This window comes from Bubalus bubalis, chromosome 6 (genome assembly GCF_019923935.1).
Source record: "Bubalus bubalis isolate 160015118507 breed Murrah chromosome 6, NDDB_SH_1, whole genome shotgun sequence".
Taxonomy (NCBI): Eukaryota; Metazoa; Chordata; class Mammalia; order Artiodactyla; family Bovidae; genus Bubalus; species Bubalus bubalis.
Genome location: NC_059162.1, coordinates 14,578,362 through 14,606,267, shown reverse-complemented (window position 1 = coordinate 14,606,267; position 27,906 = coordinate 14,578,362). Strand labels below are relative to the sequence as shown.

The 27,906-nt window shown below is 51.8% G+C and overlaps 1 protein-coding gene across 3 annotated transcripts; it reads right to left on the bottom strand.

Moving 5' to 3' along the window:
• On the bottom strand, window positions 1-27,719 carry SMG5 (SMG5 nonsense mediated mRNA decay factor). Of its 3 annotated transcripts, XM_006051986.4 has the most exons (22): window positions 27,471-27,718; window positions 23,811-23,909; window positions 23,173-23,296; window positions 22,424-22,580; window positions 20,470-20,559; window positions 19,194-19,283; window positions 18,423-18,501; window positions 14,521-14,646; window positions 14,354-14,422; window positions 13,681-13,889; window positions 12,900-13,037; window positions 12,163-12,762; window positions 10,500-10,675; window positions 9,270-9,345; window positions 8,649-8,824; window positions 7,462-7,620; window positions 4,573-4,632; window positions 4,079-4,238; window positions 3,592-3,682; window positions 2,698-2,772; window positions 1,607-1,745; window positions 1-1,427 (listed from the first exon to the last, which is right to left on the bottom strand). In XM_006051986.4, the coding sequence occupies exons 1-22, from the start codon at window positions 27,542-27,544 to the stop codon at window positions 1,344-1,346; spliced, it is 3,051 nt and encodes a 1,016-aa protein (XP_006052048.3). In that variant the 5' UTR covers window positions 27,545-27,718; the 3' UTR covers window positions 1-1,343. The 3 variants fall into 3 exon arrangements, with proteins under 3 accessions (XP_006052048.3, XP_025143461.2, XP_025143457.1); XM_025287672.2 differs by lacking the exons at window positions 1-1,427; window positions 1,607-1,745; window positions 2,698-2,772 and adding an exon at window positions 2,779-3,035 and having other exon boundaries at window positions 27,471-27,719; XM_025287676.3 differs by lacking the exons at window positions 22,424-22,580; window positions 23,173-23,296; window positions 23,811-23,909; window positions 27,471-27,718 and adding an exon at window positions 22,262-22,283.
• Window positions 27,720-27,906: the final 187 nt, after the last annotated feature.

The window sequence follows — 27,906 nt, the reverse complement described above, 5'->3', positions numbered from 1 at the left end:
GGGCTTCAGGGGGTCTTTATTAAGTGATGCTTTAGTCTCAAGTCTCTGCCAGGGACTCGAAGTGGGAGTGACCCCACTCCCCCTAGGCTGTCCCAGACTTGCCTTCTTAGAGGAAGGATGCAGGAAGCCTGCTGTCCCCTGAGAACAGCCTGGGAAGCTGGGCTAGCGCTGGGGTGGGGAACAGCAGAGCTGAGACCCCCCTCCCTCAACCCCCAGCCCACGCTACGTGTGCAGCCCGAGGTGGGAGGGGCCGAGGAAATCCTGGCCAAAGCCTCCCTCACGCAGCCCCGCTCTTGTGGCTCCACTCACTGCCCTGAGCTATCCATGATCTCTGCTCTCACATTCACCTTGGCACTCCAAAAGCTAGCCCCACGCTCGGCTCCCCCAGGCCTTCAGTCCTGGGGAAGGACAGAAGTAGGGAAGCCCGTTAGGGCAGAGGGCACCCAGCCAGGCAACTTCAAGGGGCCTCTCCTTTCTGCTGCCCATCTGAGTTCAGGCCCCTCCCTCAATAGTAAGGGGGGTGGTGGCCTCAAACTTTGCCCCCTCTCTTACTGGCACCCCACTCTGTCCCAGCCCAGAGCACAACACGCAGTGACCAGGGGCTGGTGGGCACAGGAGCCCTCCCTGGCACACAGGCCAGACTGCCTGCAGCTGCTGCGGGCCTGCTCCCTGCACTGGAAGCCAGAAGAGGGGAGACAGGAAACGAGTGGGGCAACGGTGTGCGGCCCCCGCAGCAGGAGGAGGGGATCCAAGCCCTGCCCTGCTGTCGGTGCCAGCAGCCCCAGGCCCCTCTTCCTTATGAGTCCCCAAGGCTCCAGAGCTGCCCGTCCCTGCAAAGGGGGATGAGAGGGGCGGGTGGTCCTTGAGGAGAGGAAGGGTCTGCAGAGAACCACCCAGACACCCGGTGTTACCCAACTCTGCCCCAGGCCCTGAGGGCCCCAACTCCTGGCACCACCCACCCTGCGTCTTGGGTGAGGAAGGGCCCCTTCTGCTGTCCCTTCCCCTCAGAGGTCCAGGAACCACTCCAATGAAACAGACACCGCACCTGCCACCTGCCCCTGGGGAAAGCAGTGGGCTGAGGCAAGAAGGCTGGCTAGGGGCCCACAGGCCTCTCCTGCTCCAAGCACTTTCCTTGCTTTCCTGACGTCGTCTTGGCAACAGGGGGACCCCGCCCTCCCAGCTGGCTCCTGGGCCCTCCCTGCAGCCCGTGTGCAGCTGGGCTTCCTTCCTGTGTGCGTGCGTGAGTCTGCGTGTGGTGGGGTGACTACAGGTGGTGGTCCTGGCTGCCAGGGAGGGCAGGAGAGATCTGGAGTCAGCCCCGCTGCAGGGCCTGGGGCTCAGTCTCAGCCAATCTCCTTCCACTGCTTGTAGAAGTCCAGAACATTCTTGATGTCCACACTGGCATGTGCAGCGGCCTGTAAGGCTGCCTGTGGAATTGGGGGAAGGACAGATTGAGGAGGGCCTGACCTCCTAAATTACGGCACAAGTCGTTGAGGGGCTGGAGAAGGGGTAGCAGAAGAGGAAAAGGGCAGCTGTCTGGTCTGAGGGAGTCGACTCCGGTACCTCTTCCCCACTCCACTCTTCCCCGAACCATCCCGTGACCCACCTGCATAGGGCCTGAGAGCGTGCTAGGATTGTCCAGTGGAAGGCCTGTGATGATGGTCACCATGCCGCTCGGGTCCTCCTCACCTGCTCCCTGGGCCAGAGTCAGCTGTTTGCAGCTGTCCAGGATCTTATAGAGCGTCCTGGAGCGGGGAGGGGAGGGGGAAGGAGGGCCAAGTCCCAGCGTTAGCACAACCCTGAATACTCCTTGGAAGGAAAGTTATGACCAACCTAGATAGCATATTCAAAAGCAGAGACATTACTTTGCCAACAAAGGTTCGTCTAGTCAAGGCTATGGTTTTTCCTGTGGTCATGTATGGATGTGAGAGTTGGACTGTGAAGAAGGCTGAGCACCGAAGAATTGATGCTTTTGAACTGTGGTGTTGGAGGAAGACTCTTGAGAGTCCCTTGGACTGCAAGGAGATCCAACCAGTCCATTCTGAAGGAGATCAGCCCTGGGATTTCTTTGGAAGGAATGATGCTAAAGCTGAAACTCCAGTACTTTGGCCATCTCATTCGAAGAGTTGACTCATTGGAAAAGACTCTGATGCTGGGAGGGACTGGGGGCAGAAGGGGACGACAGAGGATGAGATGGCTGGATGGCATCACTGACTCGATGGATGTGAGTGTGAGTGAACTCCAGGAGTTGGTGATGGATAGGGAGGCCTGGCGTGCTGCGATTCATGGGGTCGCAAAGAATTGGACACGACTGAGCGACTGATCTGATCTGAATACCACATCCCCAGGGCAGAAGGGAAGCTGGGATGGGGAGGGGCCCAGGAGACAGAAAGAGCTACCAGGCAGCTCGAAGCAGTGGGTTCTGGGAGCTGGCTTGGAGGATGAGCTCCAGGAACCAGGCAAAGATACGATGAGGGAGGGCCCTGCGCCCAAGGATCTCAGGACCGCAGGGGCTCCAGAGCTGGGGTGACTTCTCACTGCCTCTAGGGTGAGATCCGCAGAGGCGCCTGGCCCCAGGCTGGTCCTGCTGCCTGTGACTGGATTCTCTGGCCCTATCCCTCTCTCCTGGGGCGTGCCCACAGAGGAGCAAGGCAGGCAGCGTATGTGGGGTTCCAGGGGCACAGGCAGAAATGTTACCAGGCATCGGCATCCTGCCTCTTCAGCTTATGCCGCTCAAAGCTCTTCCCCGCCTCTCTCTGGCAGCGAATGTACCTGCAGGAAGACGGGAGAGTGGCAGGGGCAGGGGTGTGGGGGTGCCCAGCTCACACAAAGTGGGCCCTTGTGGCACACAGACCCCGTGTCACGGGAGGGGAAGGGGTGTCTCCCACGTCACAGGTCCGTCTGGAGCCATTCTAAGTGGCTCCCCAGCTGCTGAGCCCAGCTTGTTTCTCCTCCTGATAACATCACTTCTTTGGTTCCTCCCTGGGGAGGAGCTGGGTGGGGAGAGGCAGCGGATGCTTTTCAAGTCAGTGCTTCTGGAGACAAGGTCCAAACAAGAAGGCTTTGTGTAGCTTCCTGGCCAGGCAAGGGCAGATGCAGAGGGTGGGCCAGCCAGCAGAGAGCGGGGAGCTCTCTCCCTCCTCCCAACACCCAGTGCCTAGTCCTCTTCTGGCCCCAAAGGCCAGAAGAAGGGCCTGTGCTGGGCTGAGCACCTACACGCTGCCACCCTAACCCCCCTGAACCGTGGGAAGCCCCTGGTCAACCTGATTACCTAAAGCAGGAGAAACTCCTGCAAAAGCGCCCATGGCTTGAGTTGGGGGCTTGCTCCCCTCTCCCCACTGACACTGATCCCATGCTTGCCCCAGAGGCAGATGGACAGCAGGCCAATGCTCCCCAACAGGGCTCCTGGCTCCTCCAATCACTGTTTATTTCAGCACCTAACCCCCTGACTAATAATTATATCCTCGGCCTCCTTCCCCAGGCCATGAGCCAAGTGTGAGCAGGGACCACGAGCATGTGTCTTATACAAGGAACACACAGGCATCTGTGCTGACCTGGGCTCAGGACAGGTCCAGCCAGGCCTGCACTCACCTGTTCCCTTTTTTAAACTCTGCCTCCAGATATCGGATCCCATCCCGGGCCCCTGGGTGTTCCTTCTTCAGCAAATCCAGGCCATCGATCACTGGCGGACATGGTGAGGGTGGGGGAAGGACAAAACAGATGAGCTCCGGCTGCTGTGACGAGGGCTCTGCAGAAGCACCTGCGCTCGCTCCAGGACACACTGCAGACCCCACAGGAGCCCCGAAGGCCTGACTGACCTCCTGCCAACAGTGCACTTGGGAACTTACCAACTGCTTTCCCTCAGATTTTCTCACGGGCTTCTCCCAACCTCCTCATGAGTCAGGGTTTGACAGAGATGGTCATGACCCCTTCACAGATGACATGACCGAAGTTGAGAGAGGTGGCTGACTTGACCAAGGGCACTGTGTGTGAACTGGGCCTGCATAAGGGCCTCTCAATCCCCAGCCAGATTCTCTTTCAGCCTTACTCTGTGCCCCAACCTCTCCAATGCACTCACCTGTCCTTGGGATGATGACAATGAAGCGGCCACTGGTGGCCAGCTGGCGGATGACAGGGAGGTGGTGGCAGAGGGCCTGGGTGTCGGGGACGAGGTAGGGAGACATTGCTGACCGTGCCTTGGGCTGCTGCAGGCTCCCTTCCAGCTGAGAGACCTCAAGCTGTTGAGAGAAGGCAGGGTCGGCGGGGAGCTGTGTGCGGGCTGGGTTGGGGGAGAATGCTTCTCAAGGTGGCTCTTATGGGACTCCTCCTGCTGCCATTTCCTACGAATGGCTTCAGAGGAAAAGTAGACAGGAACAATGGTTAAGAGGAAGAGAAGGAAAGAGAAGTAAAGGCAGGACGGGAGCACAAAGGCTCAGTGACCAGTCGCAGTGGGGGGGCAGTCTACGAGGCTGAGGGTAGTCAGGGCGAGGTGGAGGGCCACAGCGGGCAGAGCGGGGGCTTCAGGCAGCAACAGATCAGGAGCAGAAGCAGTGCTGGGCCCTGGCTTCCTACCTGAAGTCGTAGCTGGGCCATGTCTCTCATCAGCCTGTTCCGCCGAGCTTCCTCCTGTGCCTACACAGGGGGGAAAGAAACAGGTGTTAAGCTTGGGACAAGGAGCTGGGGGAATATTCCTTTCTCCAGTGATCAAGAACTCCAACAGGGATTCCTCGGGTCTGGAATAGGTACAGCCTTATATAAGTCAACTCTCTATTGCTTCCGCTAAGTGAGGGGAAGGTAGGCGTGGGAGCCAAAATACCACTCTGGTGCAATCTGAACACCTCTCATTAGCAGCCCACACCCCCAGGAAGGAAAGGCGGGGCCAGCACCTGTCTGGTCTCACCTCTGACCCCCTCATCCTCCCTTCCTCCCAGGGAACACCATCCATGTAACCCTCACTTTTTGTCACCAATCCACCTGCAAACTTCTTCCAAAATCTACAGCTGCAGCCCAGACCTGACCACTCCTGAGTTCGAGACGTATATACCCAACTGCCTACTCAACAGCCCGATCTGCTTCTCCAAAGCTGCTTCTAATCCTCCCATGTTCCCCAGCTTGCTAAATAAACCACCATCTGTCAAGTCAGAAAGCTAACCAGCTTCGACTTTTTTCTCTCTCAGCCCCAGAAGTTATCAGCCTCCCAGTCCTGTCAACTGTACCTCCTTTAAAAAAAAAAAAAAAAAAATCACACACACCCCTTTGCATCCTTCTATTTTCAAAGCACAACCCTGGCCTAAGCCAGTACCCCCAACCTAGACTATTAAAACCACCTTCTTTCTGCTCTCTGCCTCCAGACTATTTTCTCTGCTGACAACCAAGGAAATCTTTCAAAAACCATCTGTGGTCCACCATGGCCCTGACTAAAAGCCCCGTGATGGTTTTCCTTTGTCTTCTAGATGAATATGGTCTAAAGATGAAATTAAGAATGGGGACTTATTCTAGAAGACACGGGGAACCATTAAAGACTCTCTGATGAACAAACTGGCATCATCAGAGTGAGGATTTAAAACAGTAACCTGGGATGTAAGCCTCCTCCTGATCATGAGAAGATGCCAGACAAAGCCACGTGAGGGTCACTCCACAGAGCAGCTGACAAGTACTCTTTAGAAGTGTCAAGATCATAAAAGACAAGCAAAGACTGAGGAGACATTAATAATCAAATGTAATGTGGGATCCTCGGGAAAAATAAAAAAAGAGATTTGCAGGAAAACTAGTGAAATCTGAATAAAGCTTGTAGTTGGCAGTACTGCACCAATCCTAATTTCTTAGTTTTGGTAATTATACTATCGGTAGGAAGTGTCCACCTCTTACCCCCCTCCAGAGTATCCCCTTTGAGAAACACTGGTAGAGAAAGGAAAGAAGGGACGCAGAAGACCGGGCAATGGGGAACGAGGGGTTCCCTAACCCAAGCAGACACGAGAGCCTGGAGAGCAGGCGCAGCGGCCCCCCCTGGCCTGTGGAGAAGCTGAGCTCCCAGAGCGGCTTAGAACAAGGACAGAAGCCAGGTCTTTCCAATTCCAGGGCCCTGGCTCAGCCACCCATACCTCCCTCTGACATTCTGTGCATCCTTGCCTATGAAATGAGGATGCAAGCACCTGAGACGTCACACGCAAAGCAGCTCCATGCACGGAAAACTCGATGCGCGATGGGAGGTGGCAGCACGACAGGAGCACGCTGCTGCCGCCACTGGGAACCGAGCCCCTTGGGGTGGAAACCCTGCCCCGGGGGCGCAGGATGCAGTCCCAGCAGGCAGTGCGGCCTGGCTCCAGAGCGGCCTGTGGGCTCAGCAGCACACCAGAAGGGCTCTCAAGTATTCCCCGCCCCCCAGGAGGAGTCTTCAGGAGTTCTAGGCCAAAGGAAATGCCTGCAAACACTCTACATTTTCTGAAGCTGTGTAACTTCCCCATAATTATTTTCGTAAGCCCCCTTGTTTTCCCCTATGGAATAGGAATAAAAGTCTTAACATAAAAGGTTAGTTTTTAACAAAATGTGCTTGCTTTTAACACAGCAAGGGAGTTTCTGGGGAGCCAGTGCTCCTTCCCATCTGCAGGAAGGGGGTGCTCAGAGGTGGGGGAGCCTGTGGTTGGGGAAAGGAAGAACACTGGGGAAGAGACTGGCTTGAGATGAGGAAGCAGCCCTGGGCTCACCAGGACACACGGGCTGTGTTTGCTGTGCCAGACACCACCACCCAAATGTGCCGGTGCCACTGAGCTGGGGCAGGACAACACGCCAGGGCTGCGCAGGCCCCAGAGCCCGGCTGCTGCCACAAAGCACCAGCGCCACAAGACACAGGCCTGTCTTGTCTGCGGCTGTAACCCCCAGGCCTAGGCTACTGATACAGAGCAGATTCTCAGTAAATATCTGTACAACGAACAACTGAATGGGAAAGAAATCACAGAGGCCGCCTCCTACCCTTCAGGGCTCCTGTGGGATGGGAGGTTCCTGCATGGTGTTTGATGCAGGAACCTCAGTCAGGGAGCATTTGCTGAGCACACACATTGCATAATACAACACGCCAAGTGCCTGACGTTCACTACCATGCCTTAGTCGCAACAACCCCATAAAGCTGATTGTACTATTCCTATGTAACTGATGAGGAAACAGGTTTAGCAAGGTTAAGTGACTTGCTCAATTCAGACTGGGAGGTGACAGAAATGGCCCTCAATCCCCAGTCAGTCTAGATCCAGCGGCGGTGCCAGGCTGCCCCTGCTCAAAGCACCTCTCACTCCCCATCTGCCCTTAGTTCTCTCCCGGCCCTCTGGTCTCCCTAGGCTCGGTCTCTGTTGCCCTGGCCCCACTGACCAGGTTCTTCAGTCGAGGGCCACAGCATGTCTGAGCCTCTGGCTGTGGTTTCTCAGTGAGCCTGTGGGAGCAGAGTGGACAGGGAGGGGCAGCCTGACTCACCATGCGGAACTGGGCCTGGGCCTGCTGCAGCAGGCTCTCCTGCTCAGACTGCGCGATGCTGACAAAGATGCCGACCTCTGCATTGAACTGCAGGATGCTGCCTTGCAGGCGGGCAACGAAGTGGCCAAAGCTGCGTATGCAGCAGATCCGCACGACTGTCTGTGGAGACACGGGAGCCAGCCTGGCTAAGCAGAGTCCGCCAGGCTCACCTGCCCCCGCCGGGGCTCCTTCCTCCTCCCCTCCCCGCCCTCCGCCAGTCCAGCCCCCTCAGCAACACGGGCTCCCTGCAAAGGCCTGGGGTGTGTAGGGAGAAGAGGAGCACCGAGGCCCAGAGCCTGTAGCTACCAGAAAGAGAGGGACCACACAGGGGGAGGAGACTCTGAGAAGGACTGGAGAAGCAGGACTCAGGGCTGAGAAGAGAGAGAGCGACAAGGCCACATGCTGGGAGACACGAGACCTGGGTTCTCATGCATCTCTCTCCTCTAGGGCTCGATCCTAACGTGTACAATGAGAGGACAGACTATGTCATCATTTCCAACTTATGTTCTTGGTCAGCAAAACCCTTCTTTCCCAATCACACAAAAGTCTTAACCTAGAGTGCTAAAATATAAAATAGAGCATAAAGCCAACCTGCTCTGGCTGGAGAAGAAGAAACCAAAGGGCGTGTGTGTGTGTGTGTGTGCGCGCGTGCGCATGCGCCTGTGTGCATGGTGCTGGTACGCCAGTCCACTTGGCTTCCCTCTGCTGCCCCTGGACAGCCCATGTGGTGACACAGACTCAAGGGTGAAAGTCTCTGGACTAAATGGGCAGCACATTCCCATCCAGCTCCAACCTTCTCTGTGTGCTGGTCAGCTTAGAGGAGGCTGGGCTCAGAAGAGAAAAGAGATCAACAGAGATTTTAAAGCCTTAATAATTTACTTGTTCTGTCCTCTCCAAAAGGTGGGGAAAGGGGAAGATGGCTTGTTCTACATAGGGAGACACTGTGGATGGACATCCTGCCAAGAATGACAGGAAGCCCAGATGGTTCACTGAGTGAAAAAGGACTCAGAGCTGCAGCCAGGGACATGCTCCGTGTCTGGATGGAAGGGGTGCCAGCCTGCCACCCAGCCCCACCCCCAGCCCGAGCTCCTGCTTTGCTACCGAATCTTCAAAGACAAAGCCTGTGGCACGAGGAGTGCCGGCCTCACCTCCTCTAAATTGCTGAGCAAGAGCCGAGCTGTATCAAAGCTAAAGCGTCTGTGGGCTGCCCGGAGGGGAGGCAGGTTGCGAAGGGCCGTGTCCTCTGGGAGCAGCAGGCTAGATGGGAGGTCAGGCAGTTCACAGCCTTCAAGCAGCTCCTGGACCTCAGCACACAGGACCAGGCCTGGGGAGAAAAGAGGACACATGAGGCCCCTGCGCTGTGGGAGCCCCCGGTCGGAGGGACACAGTGCTTCCCTTTGGGAACTTCCAGGCAGGACATACTCCTTGGACAGAAGGTGGGGAGAGATGCGGGGAGGAAAGGAGAGATGGTCCACAGGGCCGTCTGGCAGAGCTTTAGGAGACCAAAACTGGAAGGGCTAGAGGACCGCTCAGCAAGCACACTCCCTGGTGGCCCAGGCTACCTGCCCACAGTGGGGCAGTGTCTGGGCAGGGAACGAGAGAAGCCCAGACCACAATGACTGCTGTGTGTTAGGGAGGTGACAAGGTGAATTGCATTAACCTCCTTACCCTAAGCGCCAGGTTACCAGGGGGGTAGGGGGGGTGGGGGGGGGGGGTCCGTGGCCAGTGAGGGAGAGGGGAAGGGAGGGCAGTGCCAGGGACTCACTCACCAGATTCTTGGAGTTCGCCAGCAGCTGGCAACAGGTTCAACAACACAGACAGGCGGTTCCACAGACTTTGAGAGCTCTTGAGAGAGAGACAGAAGAGAAAGTCTTTAGCTGGGGCAGTACTGGAGGCTGGCAGTGAACAAGAGAAGCACTAGATTTGGGAGGACTGGGGCTATGGTCACATGCCTAGAAGCGTTAACAAAAAAATTAACAAAAGTGGGGCTTACAGAGGACTTGGAAAACAGGAAGGAATGAAGAAGGGGAACCCTGAAGCTTCAATGAGCTTCATCAGCAGTTGAAGACTTCATGAAAAGGGAAGGTGTGAAACCACAGGAAGAACTCTCTGGTTCGTGGTAGTGGAAAAAGCTAGAGTGCTGGAAGAAGCGTCTCTCTAGCACAAACTTCTTTCAGCCCTCCAGGTGCACACACCGGGCCAGCTCTCTGGGGAAGCAGCCTGTACCGCCATCTTCACTTCACCACCCTCGATGACTAACGGTGACTAACTAGCTGTTTTCAGGCAAAAGCACACGCCCCAGGGTGTGCCTGGCCCTGACCTAACTCTCTCTTTGAGGGAAGAGGGCGACCGACAGGGAAAAGGGTCTTCCACAGCAGGCAGGTCTGCTTCTGGAATAAAACCACACTGAGGAAAAGCCTCAGAACACCAGAGGCTTGAGATGAAGACTCTGAACCTGAGAAGGGAAGGAGGCCGCCATCAACCCAGCCAGCCTCCATGGGCGCCCACCTCCACACTGCTCGCTCCAGCTGCAGAAGTCTCTTTAAGCCACTTCCTTGCCCACGGCAGCTGCGCCTCGTCTGTGCACCCTGTCCCTGCCCAGGCCCATCGCTCTTGTCGCCACGCTGTGCCCTCTCTTTTCTCTGGGTGCTGATGTTTACCTACCAAGGTTAGCCCTTGAACATGTATTTTCACCAACATTACTCACTACAGCTGGCATTATGCCTAGCGCTGGGGACACAAAGCCGAATAAGCAGCTCTCTCACTTTCCCAGTCCACAAGACTTGTATCCCAGTCCAGGCCACAGGCTCTTTAAGGGCAAAGGTCATGCCTAAGCCTAGCCTGTAAAAAGCATTAGGATTCAGCACACAACAGGTGCTTGACAATACCTTTTGCCCTGCCCAGCCCAGCTGAGGGGATTCCCACGCCCCACTGTGGCTGGCCCAGCCCTCCCCTCACACCCTGGGACCTAAAGAGGGCAGTGGCGTGGGGTGACGCACCTGCGCACACACAACGATGAGGTCGGGGTTGGTCCGCAGCCAGTCCAGGAAGACTTTCACAGCAGGGAGCAGGCCTTCAGCCATCAAGACCTGCAGCTTCTCCTGGATGCTCCGCTCGTTCCGAAAGGAGCGCCCACTGGACTCGCTTCCCTCTGACTCCGAGCCCTCTTCAGAGGCTGGGAGTGGGAGACAGAGAACTGGAATGAGCAACTAGCAGACACACGGCAAGACTTCGGCTCTCTGAGAGCGGTGTGCGCCCACCTGCCTGGACTCTTCTGAAGAATTCTGATGTGAAGAGAGGAATGAGATTCCGGCCTGATTTCTCTAGGTCCACTAACTGATTGCTTTTAAGCCAAGAGCCTCGTGCCTTTTAAAATACGAGCTAATTTGTAAGATCTAAAGCTACGCACTCAACTGACATCTATGATGTGCTCATTCTGTGTGAAAGGCAGGGCAGACAGTCAGAAAGGAGCTACAGGTAGGGTGAAAAAGGGTACAGAATTTAAAACTACTTCCAGCTCCCAGTTCTGTAAGCCTGCAGGTTAGAACACGACGCAGGTCACACTCCATCTCTGAGCATCAGCCTCCTCATTTCTTTTACTCATTCAGTAGTTCCTCAGCCCCAGCACTGTGCCAAGCCCTGCGTTTGGTAATGGGGATACAGCAACAGACAAAACATGGACTGCCCTGCCCTCAAAAGGCCCATGGTACTGGTGGGCACACATACAAGCCAACGGACATCATCACTTGAATGGGAAAGCGCTGGAAGCTGTGGAGGTATAGAAGCTACAGGAGACCACAGGAAGCTGACCCTCGGAGGACTCCCAGACCAAGTGATTCATAAGGCAAAATCTAGAAGGCAAGTGAGAATTAGCCAAGCAACACACTCAGAGCAAGGGAGGGAAAGCATGTTCCAGGATAAAGGAGCATTACACAGAAGCTTAGTGGGACAGCATTCAGAACAGGGATGATGACTCTCCCACCACAAGACTGCCGTGGGAACTTCCCTGGGGGTCCAGTGGTAAAGACTCAGTGCTTCCAATGTAGGAGGCACGGGTTCAATCCTTGGTCAGGGAACTAAGATCCCACATGTCACAAGGTGTGGCCAAAAAAACTAAAAACACAAAACAACAAAAAACTCGTAAGAAAAAGACTGCTGTGAAAGTTAAATAAGCCAAGACCCTAAAAAGTGCAGCCTGATGCTTGCACGGTGTAGATGCCACAAACGCTCGCGGCCGCTGCCCAGGTGCTCCCTCTGCACCTTGGGGGAAGGCCCTCAGGTGAAATGCCTTGTTCCAATCTACCTGCCCCCCTAGTGGGTGCTGGATTTTCTACTTTCCAGGAGCCCTGGCAGGACCTGGGATAGCACAGGAGAAGTTGTTGCTACAGTGTTGTGTGGGGAGGAAAACCCCAAACCCATAGGGCAAGGTGGGAATGGGAGGAGAATAGGACCACAAAATCAGCTGGGAGTTGAGAATGAGAAAGTGAGCAGGAGAGGGGATCTCCAGGGAAAAGCTCCTGGGCCACACTACAGGCAGAGGCCAGAAGCAAGGCATCAAGGGTAGGGATGAGAAGTACTTGGAGAAAAGAGCAGCCTCTCTCAAGTGAGTGCTGACAGTACAGAGGTGTGGACCCGCAGGACAATGGAGAGAGGCCCACGTACCTGGCTCTGAAGGCTTGTCCACATCTCCATTGACACAGCGCCTGAGGGTGGCCGAGGCAGGTGCTTCAGTGGTGGGCTGGAGGAGCAGGTTGCTGAAGGTGGGGGCCAGTCGGAAGCAGCGTTTGGTCTGGAACATCTGGGTGGACATGGCTTGTAGATTGCTGGCAATGCTGGCCTCGCTGGGGCCCAGAGGGCCATTGAGGGATTCAGGAGCCTCTGACCTGGCCCGAGATGGCTCCAGGGCTGGGGACCGTGTCCCGTCCTCATCCTCCATATCTTCCAGGTCTGATCGGGACTCTTGACTGTTCATTTCTGAATCTGTCTCAGCGTCAAAAGCTGTTCCCCCACCTTCAAGACTCTTGTCGGAGCCACTATCCGAGCCCTCGCTGGCCCGGGCCGAGTCACGGCTTGAGTCCGAGTCAAAGCCTTCACTCAGGTCACTGTCCTCACCTGCTTTGGGTGGGTGGCGGCGGCGGCGGAGGCAGGAGAGGCGGGAGAACTTCCGACTCTTTCTGACCTCACCCTCTGGAGGTACTGCAGGAGGCGGCTCAGGCCCCGGCTCCTCCTCCTTCTCCAAGGGTTCCCTGGACTCCGGTTCATCTGTGGAAAGAGGAGGGTCAACACTGGGACACTGGCAGGCGTTGACAGCCCCCACCCCGCCACACCTGTGTTCCCCTCCCAGGATCCCCACACCCCATGCTAACCTTTCCACAGCCACAACTCCCCCATCCCTGTACCTGTGCCATCGCTCTGGAACGCCGGGACGGGATTCTCGCCCTCTTCCAGCTCAGCTTGCAGCCGGATGTTGACGTGATTGACGAGGTGGGAGAAGAGGGCCAGGGTGAAGGCAATGGCTGCACTGTACTGCTTGGACCCTAAACCCAGGAAGCCAGTGTTAGGGGCCGAGGGCCCTGAAGAGCAGGAAGCACCATTAATTCCAACCTCATCTCACCTGTTCTCAACTCTCCTAAGGATTTACTTACCTCTAAAAACTTTCTCTAAGGTAAAAAAAGATTTCTCAGGTCTCTGCACTCCCATCCTGTAATGTGGAATGTGTCAGCTCATCCTGCTTCCTCTTGTCCCCCCTCATCCTCCCCAGCTCTGATGTGTTCACGAAGGCCCCTCCCCAAGCATGTTCACACCCAGTCCCGTCTCTCCCTCCCTTCCACCCAACCTTGCTCTACATATACCTCTGGCAGAAACTAACTGCCCCCGGCCCCACTGCCACCAAGTCTGAATTCCATCTGGATCAACAGTTAAGCATCTCAACCACTGTCTGCCTTGGTCCCAGACAAGGGTGCGTGTATCTGTGGGTGTGGGAGGGTGGAGGGGGTGGGAATACACTGTTGCCTTTGTTTGTTCACTAGGAGCTCCTTCAGGGCTCTCTCCTACAGGCAGAAACACAGGTAGTGAAGGGACTACTTGTGGAAGCTACTTTATGGATAAGGAGCTGCAGAAAAGGGTAGTGAGGATCCCAGAAGCCAGTGGGACAGAAAAGAGGGACATAGGGAGAGTTACCTGCTCTCTTCAAGCTGTGCACCCCCATAAGGCAGATGATGACCATTTGAAAGATGAGAAGGTCCGGGAGGAAAGCATATCCACTCTCATACTCCTCCTCATCCTCACTGGCCAGGCTGAGGTTGGGTGAGGAGGGCAGGTAGAAGAGACAGAGGTTGAAGTCCTCCAGGACTGACTGGCAAAGTGATGTCAGCTCTGAGTCCACGGAGCTGTGGAAGCGCAGGAGTAATGGGAGGTCAGTGATGGGGGCTGGGGCAGGCACAAAGAGCTGGGAATACAGGATTCAGAGAAAAGACTATGGGATCCTACAAGGGAGACTTCAGAGAGGAGGAGGGGGACTCAGTGCTGGCTGATCTCTAAAGCAGACAGAATAACACGGGAAGGGCAGACATACAGTGGAAGGGATGTGGGTGGGCTTCCCATTCGGCCATTCCTTCAACTTCCAGTAAGCGCCTAATCTGCCAGAGGGTGAGCCACCCAGAGAATGGGCATGGAACCTAGGGTGAGACAGTGAGGGATGCCGAGAAAGGACTAACCAGCTCAAGAATTTCCAATTGAGAGACAGAATTCACCAGCCCCCGCCCCCCCCTCCTCTCCAAGTCCCCTGCCATAAAGAGCCACTGTGGATGGGGCTCCCAGGACACAGTTCTTGCTCACACTCTCTTCTACTCACCTGCTTTTGGGCTGCAGGAGGCTTTGCAGATACATAAAGTTCACCAGCAACCTCTTAATGTCTTTACATCTGAAATAAGAGGAGCCCAAGGTAGATGGCCAACAGCTCCCTGTGGTCCTACTGCACAAACTGCAGGAAGACCCCCTCTTCCCACAGGCCCCGCTCACCGCTTCTTGCTGGGAGAGAGTTTCCGAGTCTCACACTTCTTCAGCTGGTGGTACATTTTCGCTGCCTTGTCATACAGCCGCTTGAGGTTTCCATAGGCCCCCTCAAAGGACACTTCCGACTGAATGCTGAAGGAGACAGAGGTGAGCTACTAAGTCTTGGCAGAGGAGGAGAGGGAAAATGTCAGTCTTCCAGGGATTTAGGAAGCACTGTTTTTCTTTTAAATATTTATTTCTGTACTTAGCTGCGCCAGGTCTTGGTCGTGGCGTGTGAGATCTAGTTCCCCGACCAGGGATTGAACCTGGGCCCCCTGCATTGGGAGTGTGGAGTCTCAGCCACTGGACCACCAGGATGTCCCAGGAGCACTGTTTCTAGTAAATACAGGCTGCCCCCAGCCGCCTCTTTCACATACAGACTGAGGGTGAAAACTATCTTTCCTAATAAAAACACACACATACAACTTTCAGATTAATCAGAGTAATGATGACATCTGTATCTCCTCTGCATCCAGATATGGGACAATTAATCCCATTCAATGTTACAAACATAACTTAGTCACCATCGCTGAAATACACTATTTTTCATCTTTTTAAAAGCAGAGCACTTAATAGGTAGCGTTTAACAAGCATTAAGGATATTTACATATTCTATTTTAGTTAATCTTCACAATATTCATTCAAATGCAAATATGTACTGAGCACCCCACTCTGTCAGGCACTGCACCCTACTACTGCCCACATGTACAGACAAGGGAATGAAGCCTGAGAGATCGAGTATAATGCAAAGGTCACACAGCTAAACATAGTACCGCTCAATCTCCAACCCCAATCTGCCCTACCACAAAGACTAACAGCATGCTATACTTTTTAAAAATGTCTTGTTGTTTGAAATGTCTTTTAAAAATTTTTATCATTTTTTTTTTTTCCTCTGGTCATGCCCCATGGCATGTGGGATCTTAGTTCCCCAAACAGAGATTGATTCTGTGTCATTGGACCACCAGGGAAGTCCCTGAAACATCTTTTAACTATAAAAAGCAAGGTATAGAAAAGAAGAAATACATGTTAGAGGTGAATTAAATACAGCTATCAATTTTTTGATATTCCTTCCACTGAGAAGTGGGTTCTATGTTACCTTCCTTTCAATCTTGGCAGGGGGGTGGGAGTGGGAAGCAACGACCATTGAAAAAGCTTTGGCCGAGAATGCATTGTAGGAGTAACGCCACCAGTTTCCAGGCCCAGGCCTTAAGAGATGGGCAGACCCTAATTTCAAGTTTCTTGGGTTATTATTTGCTGTTGGGAGTCCTGAGCCACTATGTAAGAAGTCCATCTACCTTGAGGAAGATACCACATGGAGTGGCCCCAAGACTAAAAGGAGAGGGAAAGGGGTCCAGATAAGCCAATTCTCCAGACACATCAGACACCAGGCCAGCCGAATACCACTGCCTGACCCTAGACAGTGCCACCAGGAGGAAGACTGCCAGACTGACTCTAGGCAAATGCTTAACCCACAAAACACGAGATATAACTGTTCAGGCATCGTAGAAGAGGACCTTAGTGGGCACCTCCCAAACCTGGATGTACTTGGCTCTCTGCAAGTGACTCACCCTAAATCATAATTATGAATGTGATACGGGATCCAGGACAAGTAAGGGGGGCATTCCCTGGAAGGCATACAAGGAATGGGAAAGATTCAATGGGAGGGTAGAAACCTGGTAATCATATGTAAGAATAAATACACAAATAATAAATGCGGGAGAAGGTGGAAAAAGCTAACCCTGTTACACCGTTGGTGGAAATGTCAACTGGTGCAGCCATTACGGAAAACAGTATGGGATTCCTCAAAAAACTAAAAACAGAATTAATTGCCTTATGATCCTGCAATCCCACTCCTGGGAGTATACCCAGACAAAACAGTTAGTCAAGCAGACACACGCACCCCTGTGCTCAGGTGCGCGCACGCTAGGTTGTCCTGGCTGTGCTTAACTCTGCGGGACCCCAGGCACTGTAGTCTGCCAGGTTCCTCTGTCCGTGGGATTCACCAAAAAAACCCAAGAACATTGGAGTGGGTTGTCACGCCTTTCTTCAGGGGATCTTCTTGATCCAGGGATCAAACCCACACCTCTTACTTCTCCTGCATTGGCAGGTGGGTTCTTTACCACTGGTACCATAGCAGCACTATTTACAACAGCCAAGTCATGGAAACAACATAAATATCCATCTACAGCTGAATGAATAAAGACAGGGCACACATATATTATACTATGTCACGACCTACTACTCAGTCATAAAAAAAGAATGAAATAATGCCATTTGTAGCAACATGGATGGAACTAGAGATTATCATGCTCAGTGAAGTAAGTCAGAAAAAGACAAATGCCACAGGATACCACCTGTATGTGGAACCTAAAATATGCCACAGATGAACCTATCTGTGAAACAGAAACAGACTCACAGACCTAGAGAAGGGAGTTGTGGTCGCCAAGGGGAAGGTGGGGGAGGGATGGACTGCGAGTTTGGGGTTAGCAGATGCAAAGTATTGTATACAGAATGAATAAACAAGGTTCTACTGTACAGCACAGGCAACTATACTCAGCATCCATCCTGTGATAAACCATAAGGGAAAAGACTATAAGAATGTATAGGACTTCCCTGATGGTACAGTGGATAGTAATCTGCCTGCCAAGGCAGAGGACACGGGGTTTGATCCCCGGTCCAGGAAGATTCCACATGCTACAGAGCAACTACGCCCTTGTGCCCCAACTACTGAGCCCACACACCTTCGGGCCTGTGAGCCACACTACTGAAGCTCACACACTCTAGGGTCCAAGAGTCACACTGCTGAGCCCACATCTGCAACTCCGGAAGCCCATGTGCCGAGAGCCTGTACTCCACAACCGGAGAAGCCACCGCAATGAACTGCCCAGGCACCGCAACTAGGGAAAGCCTGCTCGTGGCAACAGACCCAGAGCAACCAAAAATAAAATTTTTAAAAAGGTATACATAACCGAATCACTTTGTTGTACAGGAGAAATTAACCCAACACTGTAAATCAACTATACTTCAATTAAAAAATAAATAAATAAAAATACAGTGCCTGATCTAGATAAGGGCAAATATTTATTGATACTGAAAATAGGTTTCCTTGGGACCACAGCCTGGAATTCTACGGCAGAATTAGGTATCGTAATTTACACTTCAGTAGTTGATCATTTAAGCTATAAGATCACCTTACTCCCTTTGGGCCTTGAAAGCCAATTCACTATGTAACTACCGAGACTGCTTTGGCTTCTCAAGTAGACGCTGGCCCTGACGAGGCGGCAACAGTGTGCTTCCCGGCGGTCTATGTCTCACCAAACTGTGGTCAAAGCCTTCTTCACTCACCTGTCAGTCTCACGTGCACTTGGTTACGGTGACTCAGTACACTAAGTCTAACCAACTGTGGGTGCCCTGAAAAAACTGTGTTTCGTTGTTGTTTTTTAATTCTAAGAAATAAGAATGAGATCCAGGGAAGCAGTAATCCACCCTGCTAAACTGATCCCCCCATGCTGTCTGTCATGCCTGTCACTTCATGACACCAAAGCTCTACAATTTGAAGTTCTTGTCAGAAGTTACTTTGGTACGATTTTGCCAACTGCATCCAATTTATCTCCTTCTTCGGGAAGGTAGCTATCCTGTTAGCTTTCATGATAGCAGACAGCTACATTAGCTGCCCAAGTGCCTACAAATCCAGGCGGCTGTGCAAAAAGCAGCGGGGCGGCCAGGAAGCAGGGTCCCTGAGGAGGCCCCCCCGGCCTCACCATTCTCCCATCTGTCTTCCTCAGGAGCTAGAGAGGGAGAACGGAAAGAGAGGACAAAGCAGGAACTGTGCAGACGTGAAAGCTGGGAAAGAGCTGCCAAACACTCACCAGCGCAGGTAGCAATACATGGCTTCCACATTATAGTACTTGCTGCCTGCAAGGGTGCCCAGCTGGTTGAAGGGCATTCCTGGAGAGAAAGAGAAGTCACACAGTCTGTGGCCACAACACTCACTGAAAGCTGCCGGCCCAACCCATGCTGAGCATCAGAGAACTCATGTGGAGAACAGTGGCTCTGCAGGAGACACTGGTCTCTCAGGTGGTCAGTAGCTAATCCTATTCCCCCAGAGGGTTACTGATTCCGACTCACGTCCTACCAGTCTAATCCCACCTGGCCCTCAGGGACTCAGCACTGAGGGGTGCGACTCCTTCAACAGCAGCTGTGGCTCTTCCAACACTGACTCAACTCCTGGAACCCTCTCATCTCGGCTCAGTCTCTTGCCTTTGAGTTCTCCTTCTGACATGCTAGTCCCCATCTCTTCCTGTAATTTAGCCTCATCTCTTCCCTCACTGCGCCTCCATAGTGGCAGCTGAAGCACAGTCTCCTCTTTCTACAGAGACACCAGAGATGAAGAAGCCATCTTCTTTTCCTTCTTTTCTGCCTCCTTCCCTCTTAGTTCAAGACTCTCCCATTTCTCTTCCTCTTCCACCATCTTCTGAGTGTGTGTTACTTGGGAAAGAATTCAGAACCAAGGTGAAGTATGAAAGAACTGAGTGAGGAGGACCTAGGGGGAAGTGAGTATGCCTGCCTGCCATCTCAACACTGTTTTCCTCTTAGAAAATGCTGCTGGGTTGGGAGGCCCCAGTGGGGAGTCCACTTACCAATCTGAGGAGCTACTGACAGGGCTTGGTAGTAAAATCTCTCAGCTAGCAGCTCAGTGTCTACGCCAGCTAGTTCATTCTGATACCGTGCTGTAAGGAGGGGGAGGAAGAAAAGAAATATGATAATTCCATGCTTCAGAAAACACCTCCCCTAGCCTGGAAGTCCACTCTAGAGAGCTGTAATAGGAGCCTGGGAGGAAGATACCTGAGCTAGAAGGCAGGCTGTTTGAGTTTCTGGCACAGTTGGAAGTCTACATGACTATGGGCAAATTGTTCAACTCTCTCTTCCTTGCTGGTAGGTCCAAAACGTAAAGAATATTTACTGTTTGTAAAGAGGCTCTTCTTGATTATCTCTTCCCAAGGAAGGGGAGCTACAGCATATATTAATGCTTGAAATGACTTCTGATATTTGGTTCTGGAATTCAACTGCTCAGTTCTAGAGAGAAGACATTACTAATGACACTAGGTCAATCTACTGTGAGGCAGCTGATTCTGTGTGTGTGTGTACACATGTGCCTGCACCTGCTCACTCATGTTCTACTTTTTTCAACCCTATGGACTACAGCCCACCAGCCTCCTCTGTCCATGGAATTTTCCAGAAAAGATACTCGAGTGGGTTGCCATTTCCTTCTCCCTCCTCGACACAGGGACTGAATCCATGTCTCTTGTATCTCCTGCACGGTCAGACAGACTCTTTACCACCTGGGAAGCCTGATTCTCCCTGTGCCCCTACCTGTAAAGGGTTCAGGAGTGGGATAAGGGCAGGGAGAGGCACCTCAGGTCAATTACAGATAATGCATCCAAAAGCCACACACCAGGAGCCTAACAGGACTACAGGTCTTTATCAGGATTAGCGACTCAGGGGGCATAAAGCAAGAGTCCTTTTCCATTCTGAGAAACATACTTCAGGTAGGTAAGTCCTCCCTGAGGTCTAACCATAATTCCCCTAGGAATCTATGAAGAGAAAGAAAACTCCAAAAGAGAAGGACATCAAATTAAAACCTTCCGAACTTACTACTAAAACCAGGTTATCACCCCGACTTTCTTAAAGCACAAAGACATTTTCCCCTTCTTCTTGCATCCACTCATCCTTTCTGACTCATGGAAGAACAGTGAAGAGAAAGAAACACTCAACAGACTGGAGGGAAGAAGTTATCAGAACCCAAACTACTCCTCCTGCCCTCCGGTCGCTTAAAAGGGTGGTACCAACAATTTGAACAGCTGGAGCCTGTCCTGGAGCCCCAAACAGAGAAAAATGAAAGATTCTGATTCTTACACAAATCCCCCAGGTACACCAGACATCGGTGGCATGCCATCTGTGCCCAATCCATCTCCTTCCCTGAGGCAGACACTGGCTTCTTGCATCCTGAGAAAGAGAGAGACAGAGGTTTATAAGCGCATTCTTCTGACTTTACCTCTGGAAAACACCTTTCCTAGGTGGAGAATGGAGATCAAGAATCCAGGTCTAGTTCTGGAGACCAGCCTTATGGGGCAGAGATGACGCCCATCCAAGACACAGGCTCACAGGTGGACAGAGGTAGGGACAGAGGACAGTCATTCACAGGACAGGAAGGAACTGGAAGAGATGGTCTAGGGTCCTCAACCTAGGACAGCTGCCTGGGGAAAGGTCATGTGAAAGGTCATCACAGGAAGGTTACTAGAAAGGAAGAAGAAGTGAAGTCAAGTGTAAGTATAGTTGTGGGTGCCTTGGGGAGCTACTCCCCACCTACGGGTAAAAAGTTTGGGTAAAGATGGGAAACTTGCCCAGGAAGAATGGCATATGGATGAGGCCAAAGGAAATGCTGCCTTCTGCCTGGTGGAGGAGGTCACAGAGAAGGCAGCCTGTTGAAGAGCCCATCCGTGGAGGAGACTTGTCTGACCTGAGGACAGGTGGTGGCCAGAGCCACAGACGCCTGGGCTCTCACTGCTCCCTTTACCCAGGCAGCCCTGGGACTTCAAAGCGCTTCAGCTATTTGGGAGGCAGTTCTCCTATGTGCTAGGTACTGATCTAAGTGTATCACAAGGCCAACTGAAGTGATCCTCAAGGCAACCCCAAGGGGTAGTTACTCTTATTACTTCCATTTTACAGTTAAATCAAAGTCCCATAACAGGTAAGTGACAGAGTTGGGATCCAAATGACAATCTGGCTCGAGACCATCCATGTATCCCCTCCACTTTGCACACACTCTCCTAGGTATGCAGCTCCCATTCTGAGGAGCCCTCCCCAATATTTACTATAGAGACGTTGCTGAGTTGGCTGAATGAGAAGTATCTGTAAGGAGATAAAGTTGTTTGGGGAGTTAATTCTTTGAAATAAGGGTTCATCATCTTCGTTCAGGCTATGGACCCTCCTGGCAATCTCATATGACACCTATGAATTCTGCCTTGGATTAACATTGCTTTATTTTTGGCCATGCAGCTTGCAGGATCTTAGTTCCCTGACCAGAGATAGAACTCAGGGTCCCGGCAGTGAAAGTGCTGAGCCCTTACCTCTAGACCACCAGGAAACCCTCCATTGTTTTGTTCTTAAGTGTTTCAAATGGATAAAATAGAGTGCCTTCTGATCAGAGAATGCTGCCACACAGTGGCACAGACATAACCTCCATCTCTGACCCAGAATGTCTTTCTGCTGGTGAGGGGAGGGGCAGGGGGCTGGGGGAGGGCAGGAGGTATGAAGAGCAAGGGGAGTTGGAGGAAGCGGGAAGAGGGAAGAAGCTCCAAAGGACAGTCAAACTGAAGAGAAAACCATCAACTAGAGAAGGAGGTAAACCATAGCTCCAGTACCTCAGAAAATAAAGAAGAGATTTGCACTATCTTGAAAGACTGTCCATGATTTTCCCAATATTTCTAAATACTGTAATACTTTCATCAAATACTAGGAAACAATCTCTCAAGTTAAAAGAAAGTGCCAGTCAAATCCAACTGGGAGAAAAAAAATGCTATCAATATCATCTTCCAGTGCCAGACTTCCTCTAGATCATTCCATCCCTCCCACTGGTTCTACATCAGTCTATAACCCCAAACTAAAGAGGCCTCTCTCTTTCCTTAAGATCTTTACCCCAACTCACATGCTTATTTGGTTAAATCCAAATTTCATGAAGCATTTGTATGTCTTCTAGAATCTTCACAGCCTGGCTGGGTCACAAGGTACATAGATACTGAGGGATAAGAATACCAAAGTAGAAACAAACCAACTTGCTCCTCCAGCCCGCCTTTCAGATTTCACTGACCTATGAGGGGGTCGGTGACATGGGTCCAGTCGATGCAGCATTGCAGTTCCAGCTGGTAGTGAGACTGGATATAGAGAAGGAGATGCTGGTAGAAGCCAATACCAGCAACCAGGTGTGTCCTGTAGGCACATTCCAAGGTACTCCGGCTGTGGATATGCTGGAGATAGGGAAAAAGAAGGGGCCAGTTAAGTAGCAAGATCAGAGTTCTGCTCCCCTGTCCCTAATCATATTTATCTCACTGAAGAAATAAACATATCTTTTTGGCTCTGGAAGTCTGGAACTTTATCCACCTCTCCTCTTACTCACGAGTCAACCCTATACCCTTAGATCTCCTTCTCTGGTCTCCTACCTGGGGTCAGGCTCCCCTCCTCTCCTAATCCTAATTCTATATGACTCCCTCCCTCCTTTCTATCGCTTCCTTGACATCCCTACCTACAGCCATGCTCTGGGCCAGTTGCCTAGCTTTCTTTTCGTTCCTTAGCTTCCCCTCTTTAGACAAACTTCTTTCCAAGCTCTACGACCTCCCCTTGAAAAGCAAAAGTTGCTCAATTGTGTCTGACTCTTTGTGACCCCACGGACTGTAGTCTACCAGGCTCCTCTGTCCATGAAATTCTCCAGGCCAGAATACTAGCGTGGGTAACCATTCTTTTCTCCAGGGGACTCTTCCCAACTCAGGGATCCAACCCAGGTCTCCTGCACTGCAGGGAGATTATTTACTGTCTGAGCCACCAGAGAAGCCCTCCACTTACCTTTTTGTTAGTCTTGATAAGCTGGATAACCTCGTAGTATACCTTTCTCCACAGTAGCTCCTCAGCCTTCCTCCCATAGTCCACCGGGTGCAGGAACATAAGCTTGACGCAGAGCTCACGCAGCCTATGAGGATGTAGAGAAGCCTGAGAGGGACTGGCCATCCCTTCGTGCGGGACACAAGAACTGAGGGCAAGAAGGCACCTGCCAACACCCCAACTGACAGACGTCTGTGTCTCCCATTAGACATCCAGGCTCACTCAGTAGGACACAAGACAAGCAGTCCTAGAAGGCAGTGGAGCCCCAAGATACAGGCAGGAGCAGTAAGAATCTTAACAATCTTCATCTTCTTCCCTTGCACCGTTCTCTCCTTTCTACTCAGCCTCTGTATCTCTTTCTTTCCTTATGCAGTAGAGTCAACTCCCCCAACTCAAACACCACTCTAATGGCACCAGTCTGTTAGATATAGAAGCTGCAGAAAGTGAGGGATCCCCTCTCCCTCTTAGGAAGGCCAGATATGTCACAGACCATTTATGTACCATGAAGTCAGGAGATAAGAGAGAATATGTCTGTATATGACAGGGTTTCAGGTGTAGAGGAAAAGAGAAACTCTAAGGATGTGTATAGAGTCTCAGCTTACTTGTTCCTCAGGCTAATGTTCTCCGGTTTGAACACCTCTTGATAAGCGGTTTTGTTGCAAAGGATGAGGTCAAGTCGATGCACAGCCTCCACCACAGCCCTGCAGGGAATCATAGGCAAACAGCCCTTGAGCCATGTATATGGTCCATATACTAATCTTACAGGAAAAGCTACAGAATTAAGGGTAGGGAAACCAAATGGCTGCAGGCTGAGCTCCATTCAAAACAAGATGAACAGAGCCTCCATCTTGATACACCCGCCCCTCAGGAGATGTCTGGCAATGCTGAGGACATTCCTGATTGTCACAACCCTGGGGAGGGGAAGGAGGGGCGCTGCTATTGGCGTTTAGTGTGCGCTGCTAGACACCCCACAATACACGGGACAGTCCACCATCGTAACTATCATGCTGCCAACACTGTCAAGGTAGAGAAACTCTGTGATATGGGAAGGTAGGCTCTCTCAATGGAAAGAGCATAGGCTCTGATGCCAGGCAGAAAATGTAGGGTTTGAATCTGGCTGTGTCTTACTAACTCTATAGTTTTGGGTGAAATTACCTAACCTCTTTAAGGCTTAGTTACCAATTTATAAAAATGGAGATAAGAGTAGTTACCTCAAAGGGCTGTTGTGAAAAGTAAATGAAATAATTTAAATACAGCATTGGTATATAGTGAACATTTGCTATATATTGGTGAAATGAATTATTATTGTTAAAAGGCTGGCTGATTATCAGATATAAAGGAAAAGCATTCCTAACATAAAATTCCATTCTGCAATAATGGGGTAAAAGAAAGGGGAATGAGAGTGTCCCTGAAGTTCTTAAAGTCTCCTGGATTCTGCTGAAGGAAACAGTTGTTTTAATATAGAGTACAGTCTCTAGAATCAGACAGCCTGGGTTCAAATCCTAGCTCTACTTCCTACCAGCTATACAGTCCTGGGTCAAATATTTAACTTCTTTATCTCAGTTCTCTCATCTATAAAATGGGATTAGTAACATCACCTATTTTGTGCAAGTTAAATTAATTAATACATAAAGCATTCATAACAATGCCTTGTACACAGTGTTTAGTAAGTATTGGTCTTCATCCTGAGGATACTCCAGGCCTTAAGAGAAAAATTCAGGGCAACTCTGCAATGGATGGCCAAGAGGTACCTAAGTAAGTATCATCTCTGGAAGGGAAAAACCCAGAGGATGACAGACAGCAGCTGTGAGAACAGATGAATCAGGCACTGCTCTTGGACACAAAACAACCGAAAAATAGTGAGTTACAATTCCTAAAATAGTCCAAAATGGATTCAGAATACTGAAAAGTGCTCCTGGGCCAGGAAAAGTGGGCCACAGCAGGCTAGCATCTTGTGGTGGCTCAGTCGGTACCCCTAAAAGCTGTCCTGTACTTGGGAAGTGATCACCCACACCCAGCTGAGTGGGTGGGATGGTAATCAAGGCCTTCTCAAAGACAATCTTAAGAGCCCAGCATTTCTCCAAACACCTCCTGGGCTGCCTAGAGATGGAAGCCAAGCTCTTTTAGCCAGCCAGGCTCTCAATGTCAAAGGCAGCACCAGGCGGCCATCAGTGATATGCCAGTTTAGTCCCCAGGAAAGGGCCATGCACAGATCTGGAGCGGGGGTGCAGGGGGGGAGGGGGGCGCTGTTTTCATGGATAGGCCCCACAGCCTTCCTTAAGATTCTCAATTCAAAAAGGTTAGTAACCACTACTCCAGGGAGTTCTAATTGCAAGCTCTTAAACCTTAGAGGACTCCACACTTTCTTCTACATTTCCCATCAGACCATAAGCTCCTCCATTAAATTGTAATCTCATTTAGAACAAAAACTGCAAAAACCAGTCTTGTGTCTCATTCACTACTGTAATCTTAGGTCAAGCACAGTGTTAAAGAAGAAAAACATGTTTAAAAAATTTTTTTAAGTAGTTAAAATTTGCCTAATTATTAATAATTGGTGCTTGCATCCCTTTCAGCATCCCTTTTCCAGCTGCCTTTTCTGAGGAGCTTCAAACATTTCAGAATTTCATTTCTATAAACAGATTGTGGGAATTTCCCAAATTTACAGAAGCTCCAATGCCAGTTTCATAGCCCAACAACATATTTACCTTGGGCCGAGAAATCAAACCTTCTTCCCCCATTTCTTCCCACCAATCACCACCGCTATAATAAATGATAGAAAGAGATGTGCTGCCTCACATTTCCACCCTACCCAAAGCCAACAACGCACAATTACCAGCAGAGAGACCCCTGTGCATACATGTAAGCCACACATGCAAACATATCAGCTTAAGTCAGTCAGTTCTGTGAGGGCAGTGGCTTGAGAAAAAACAAGATTTGAGAATGGTAAGAAGGATGACCAAAGCCATTTCCAAAAGCTGGAGACAAGAGAGGAATCTCACAGACACTGCCCACGCTCTGTCTGACAGGCAGCACTGACACTCGGCAGCATGAGGAGGCACACGTGCCACCCCAGTCTCTTCACCCGCCCGGAGACCGCTTGGGGCAGCCCACAGTGGGAGCCCAGAGGCTGAGGGCTTGGATCACGTTTCTATTTTTGGAGCAGCCGATACTCCCCTCTGCCTTCTGGCTTAGGAAGCCAGACCAGGCAGGATGCCTACACAAGGGAGGAAAAGACAACATGCTCTTGACTCTTTCACTGCCAAGATGGGGCCCATGGCTCTGACGGTAGTCTTCTCATGCAGACACCTCTGGTTCCAGAGCCTTAGCCAAATTACCCCAAACTCCTAACTTCCTAGTAGAAAGTGGAAAACTCGGTTTGGTCTCTATGTGTCATTCTATTTTTGATCCATATCCAGAACCCGTGTTCTAGCTGCCCCACACAAAAATATCCTCCACTCAGGGCGGGAAATGTTCACCCCGGCCTGTTCCCAACAGAGGGCTGAAAGGCTGAATGAAGATGTTAAGGAGCGTGAGTGGCACTGTGGAAATGAGAAACCAGGAATGGAGTTGCCTGGCAAGAGACCGCAGTCATGAGGCTGGAAGGAAAGCAGGGCTCAGGAGTCCCCAGGTGCCCGGAAATGGGCTCCGATGACCTACGAAAACTCTGGACTCAAAGTCCTTCACCTCCCTTCCAGTCTAACAAAAATAATCTTACAGCTTCTTTATTTTCATTCAGATTCCCAAAACTTGGACCCCTAAGAGACCTAAAAGCCTATCAAATCCAGATCTCTCCTTTTAAGGATGAGAAGACTAAGGCCCAAGGTCACACAGTGAACGGCAAAGCAAAGACCTCTCTTGATTTCAGTCCAGGGCTCTTCCCTGTAAATCCTTACAGGGTTCTACGCACTATATTCCCTTCCGGGTTTTTCTCCCATCTGTGACCCCACCCTCACCTTCTCAGCCCCTGCAGTCCCAATTTCCACCTTCTTACCCCAAATCCGCAAAGCTCGGTGCCCGTCCCAAGCTCACTGCGGAAGAGATTCCCTCCACGTGCTTCCCTCCCAACCTCCCACCCACCCAATTCCTTCTTTCAGCTCAAGCCCGGGTTACGCGGCCCCGCCCCCTTTGCTCCCTCCAAAATTGCACCCTCTTCCCTCACCCATACCCCAGCCCGGCACCGGAGCCCGCCTGTCCGGGAGGCCCCGCCTCTCGCTGTCCCCCACTTCCCTTGGCGGCTGCACTCACGCCGCGGCCCCTCTCACCGGTAAAGCCGCTTAGTGTGGAGGACCTTTGCTTCAGGCTCGCTGCTCTCCCCTGTGGGGGGGCCTTGGCTCATGATGCCCGGGCCCAGGGGTGGCTCCCGGTCACAGGCCCCCGCCACCCACCGCTACTGCCACCACTGCTGTCTCCGGCCGTAGCCGCAGCCGCCGCCGCCGCCGGCCCTGCTCGGCCGCCATCGCTGTGAGGCGGCTGACCGCGACAGCTCCTCCTCCGCCTGCCAAATCTCGCGATAGCGGCTGCAGGTGGCGGGCCAGCGGCCTGCTGCTACCAAATCTCGCGAAACTCTTTTTCCCTCCCGGGAAGTTGCCAGAACTAACTCTGGGCAGCCTCGCCTCTTTCCGGCTTCGGTGAGCCCTTGCGAAAAACTTTATTGACACAGCCTCCAGACAACCAGACAACAAGCAGTGGCCTCTGCGG

Bases quoted from the DNA above. Each gene is read 5' to 3' on its own strand.
- SMG5 (XM_006051986.4), bottom strand. From the start codon at position 27,544: ATGAGCCAAGGCCCCCCCACAGGGGAGAGCAGCGAGCCTGAAGCAAAG. The intron at 14,647-18,422 runs GTGAGTGTTTGG...TGTCTCCTTCAG, and splicing joins ATGTATTGCTACCTGCGCTG to CATTCAGTCGGAAGTGTCCT. The intron at 14,423-14,520 runs GTGAGCGGGGCC...CTCTTATTTCAG, and splicing joins CTCTCTCCCAGCAAGAAGCG to ATGTAAAGACATTAAGAGGT.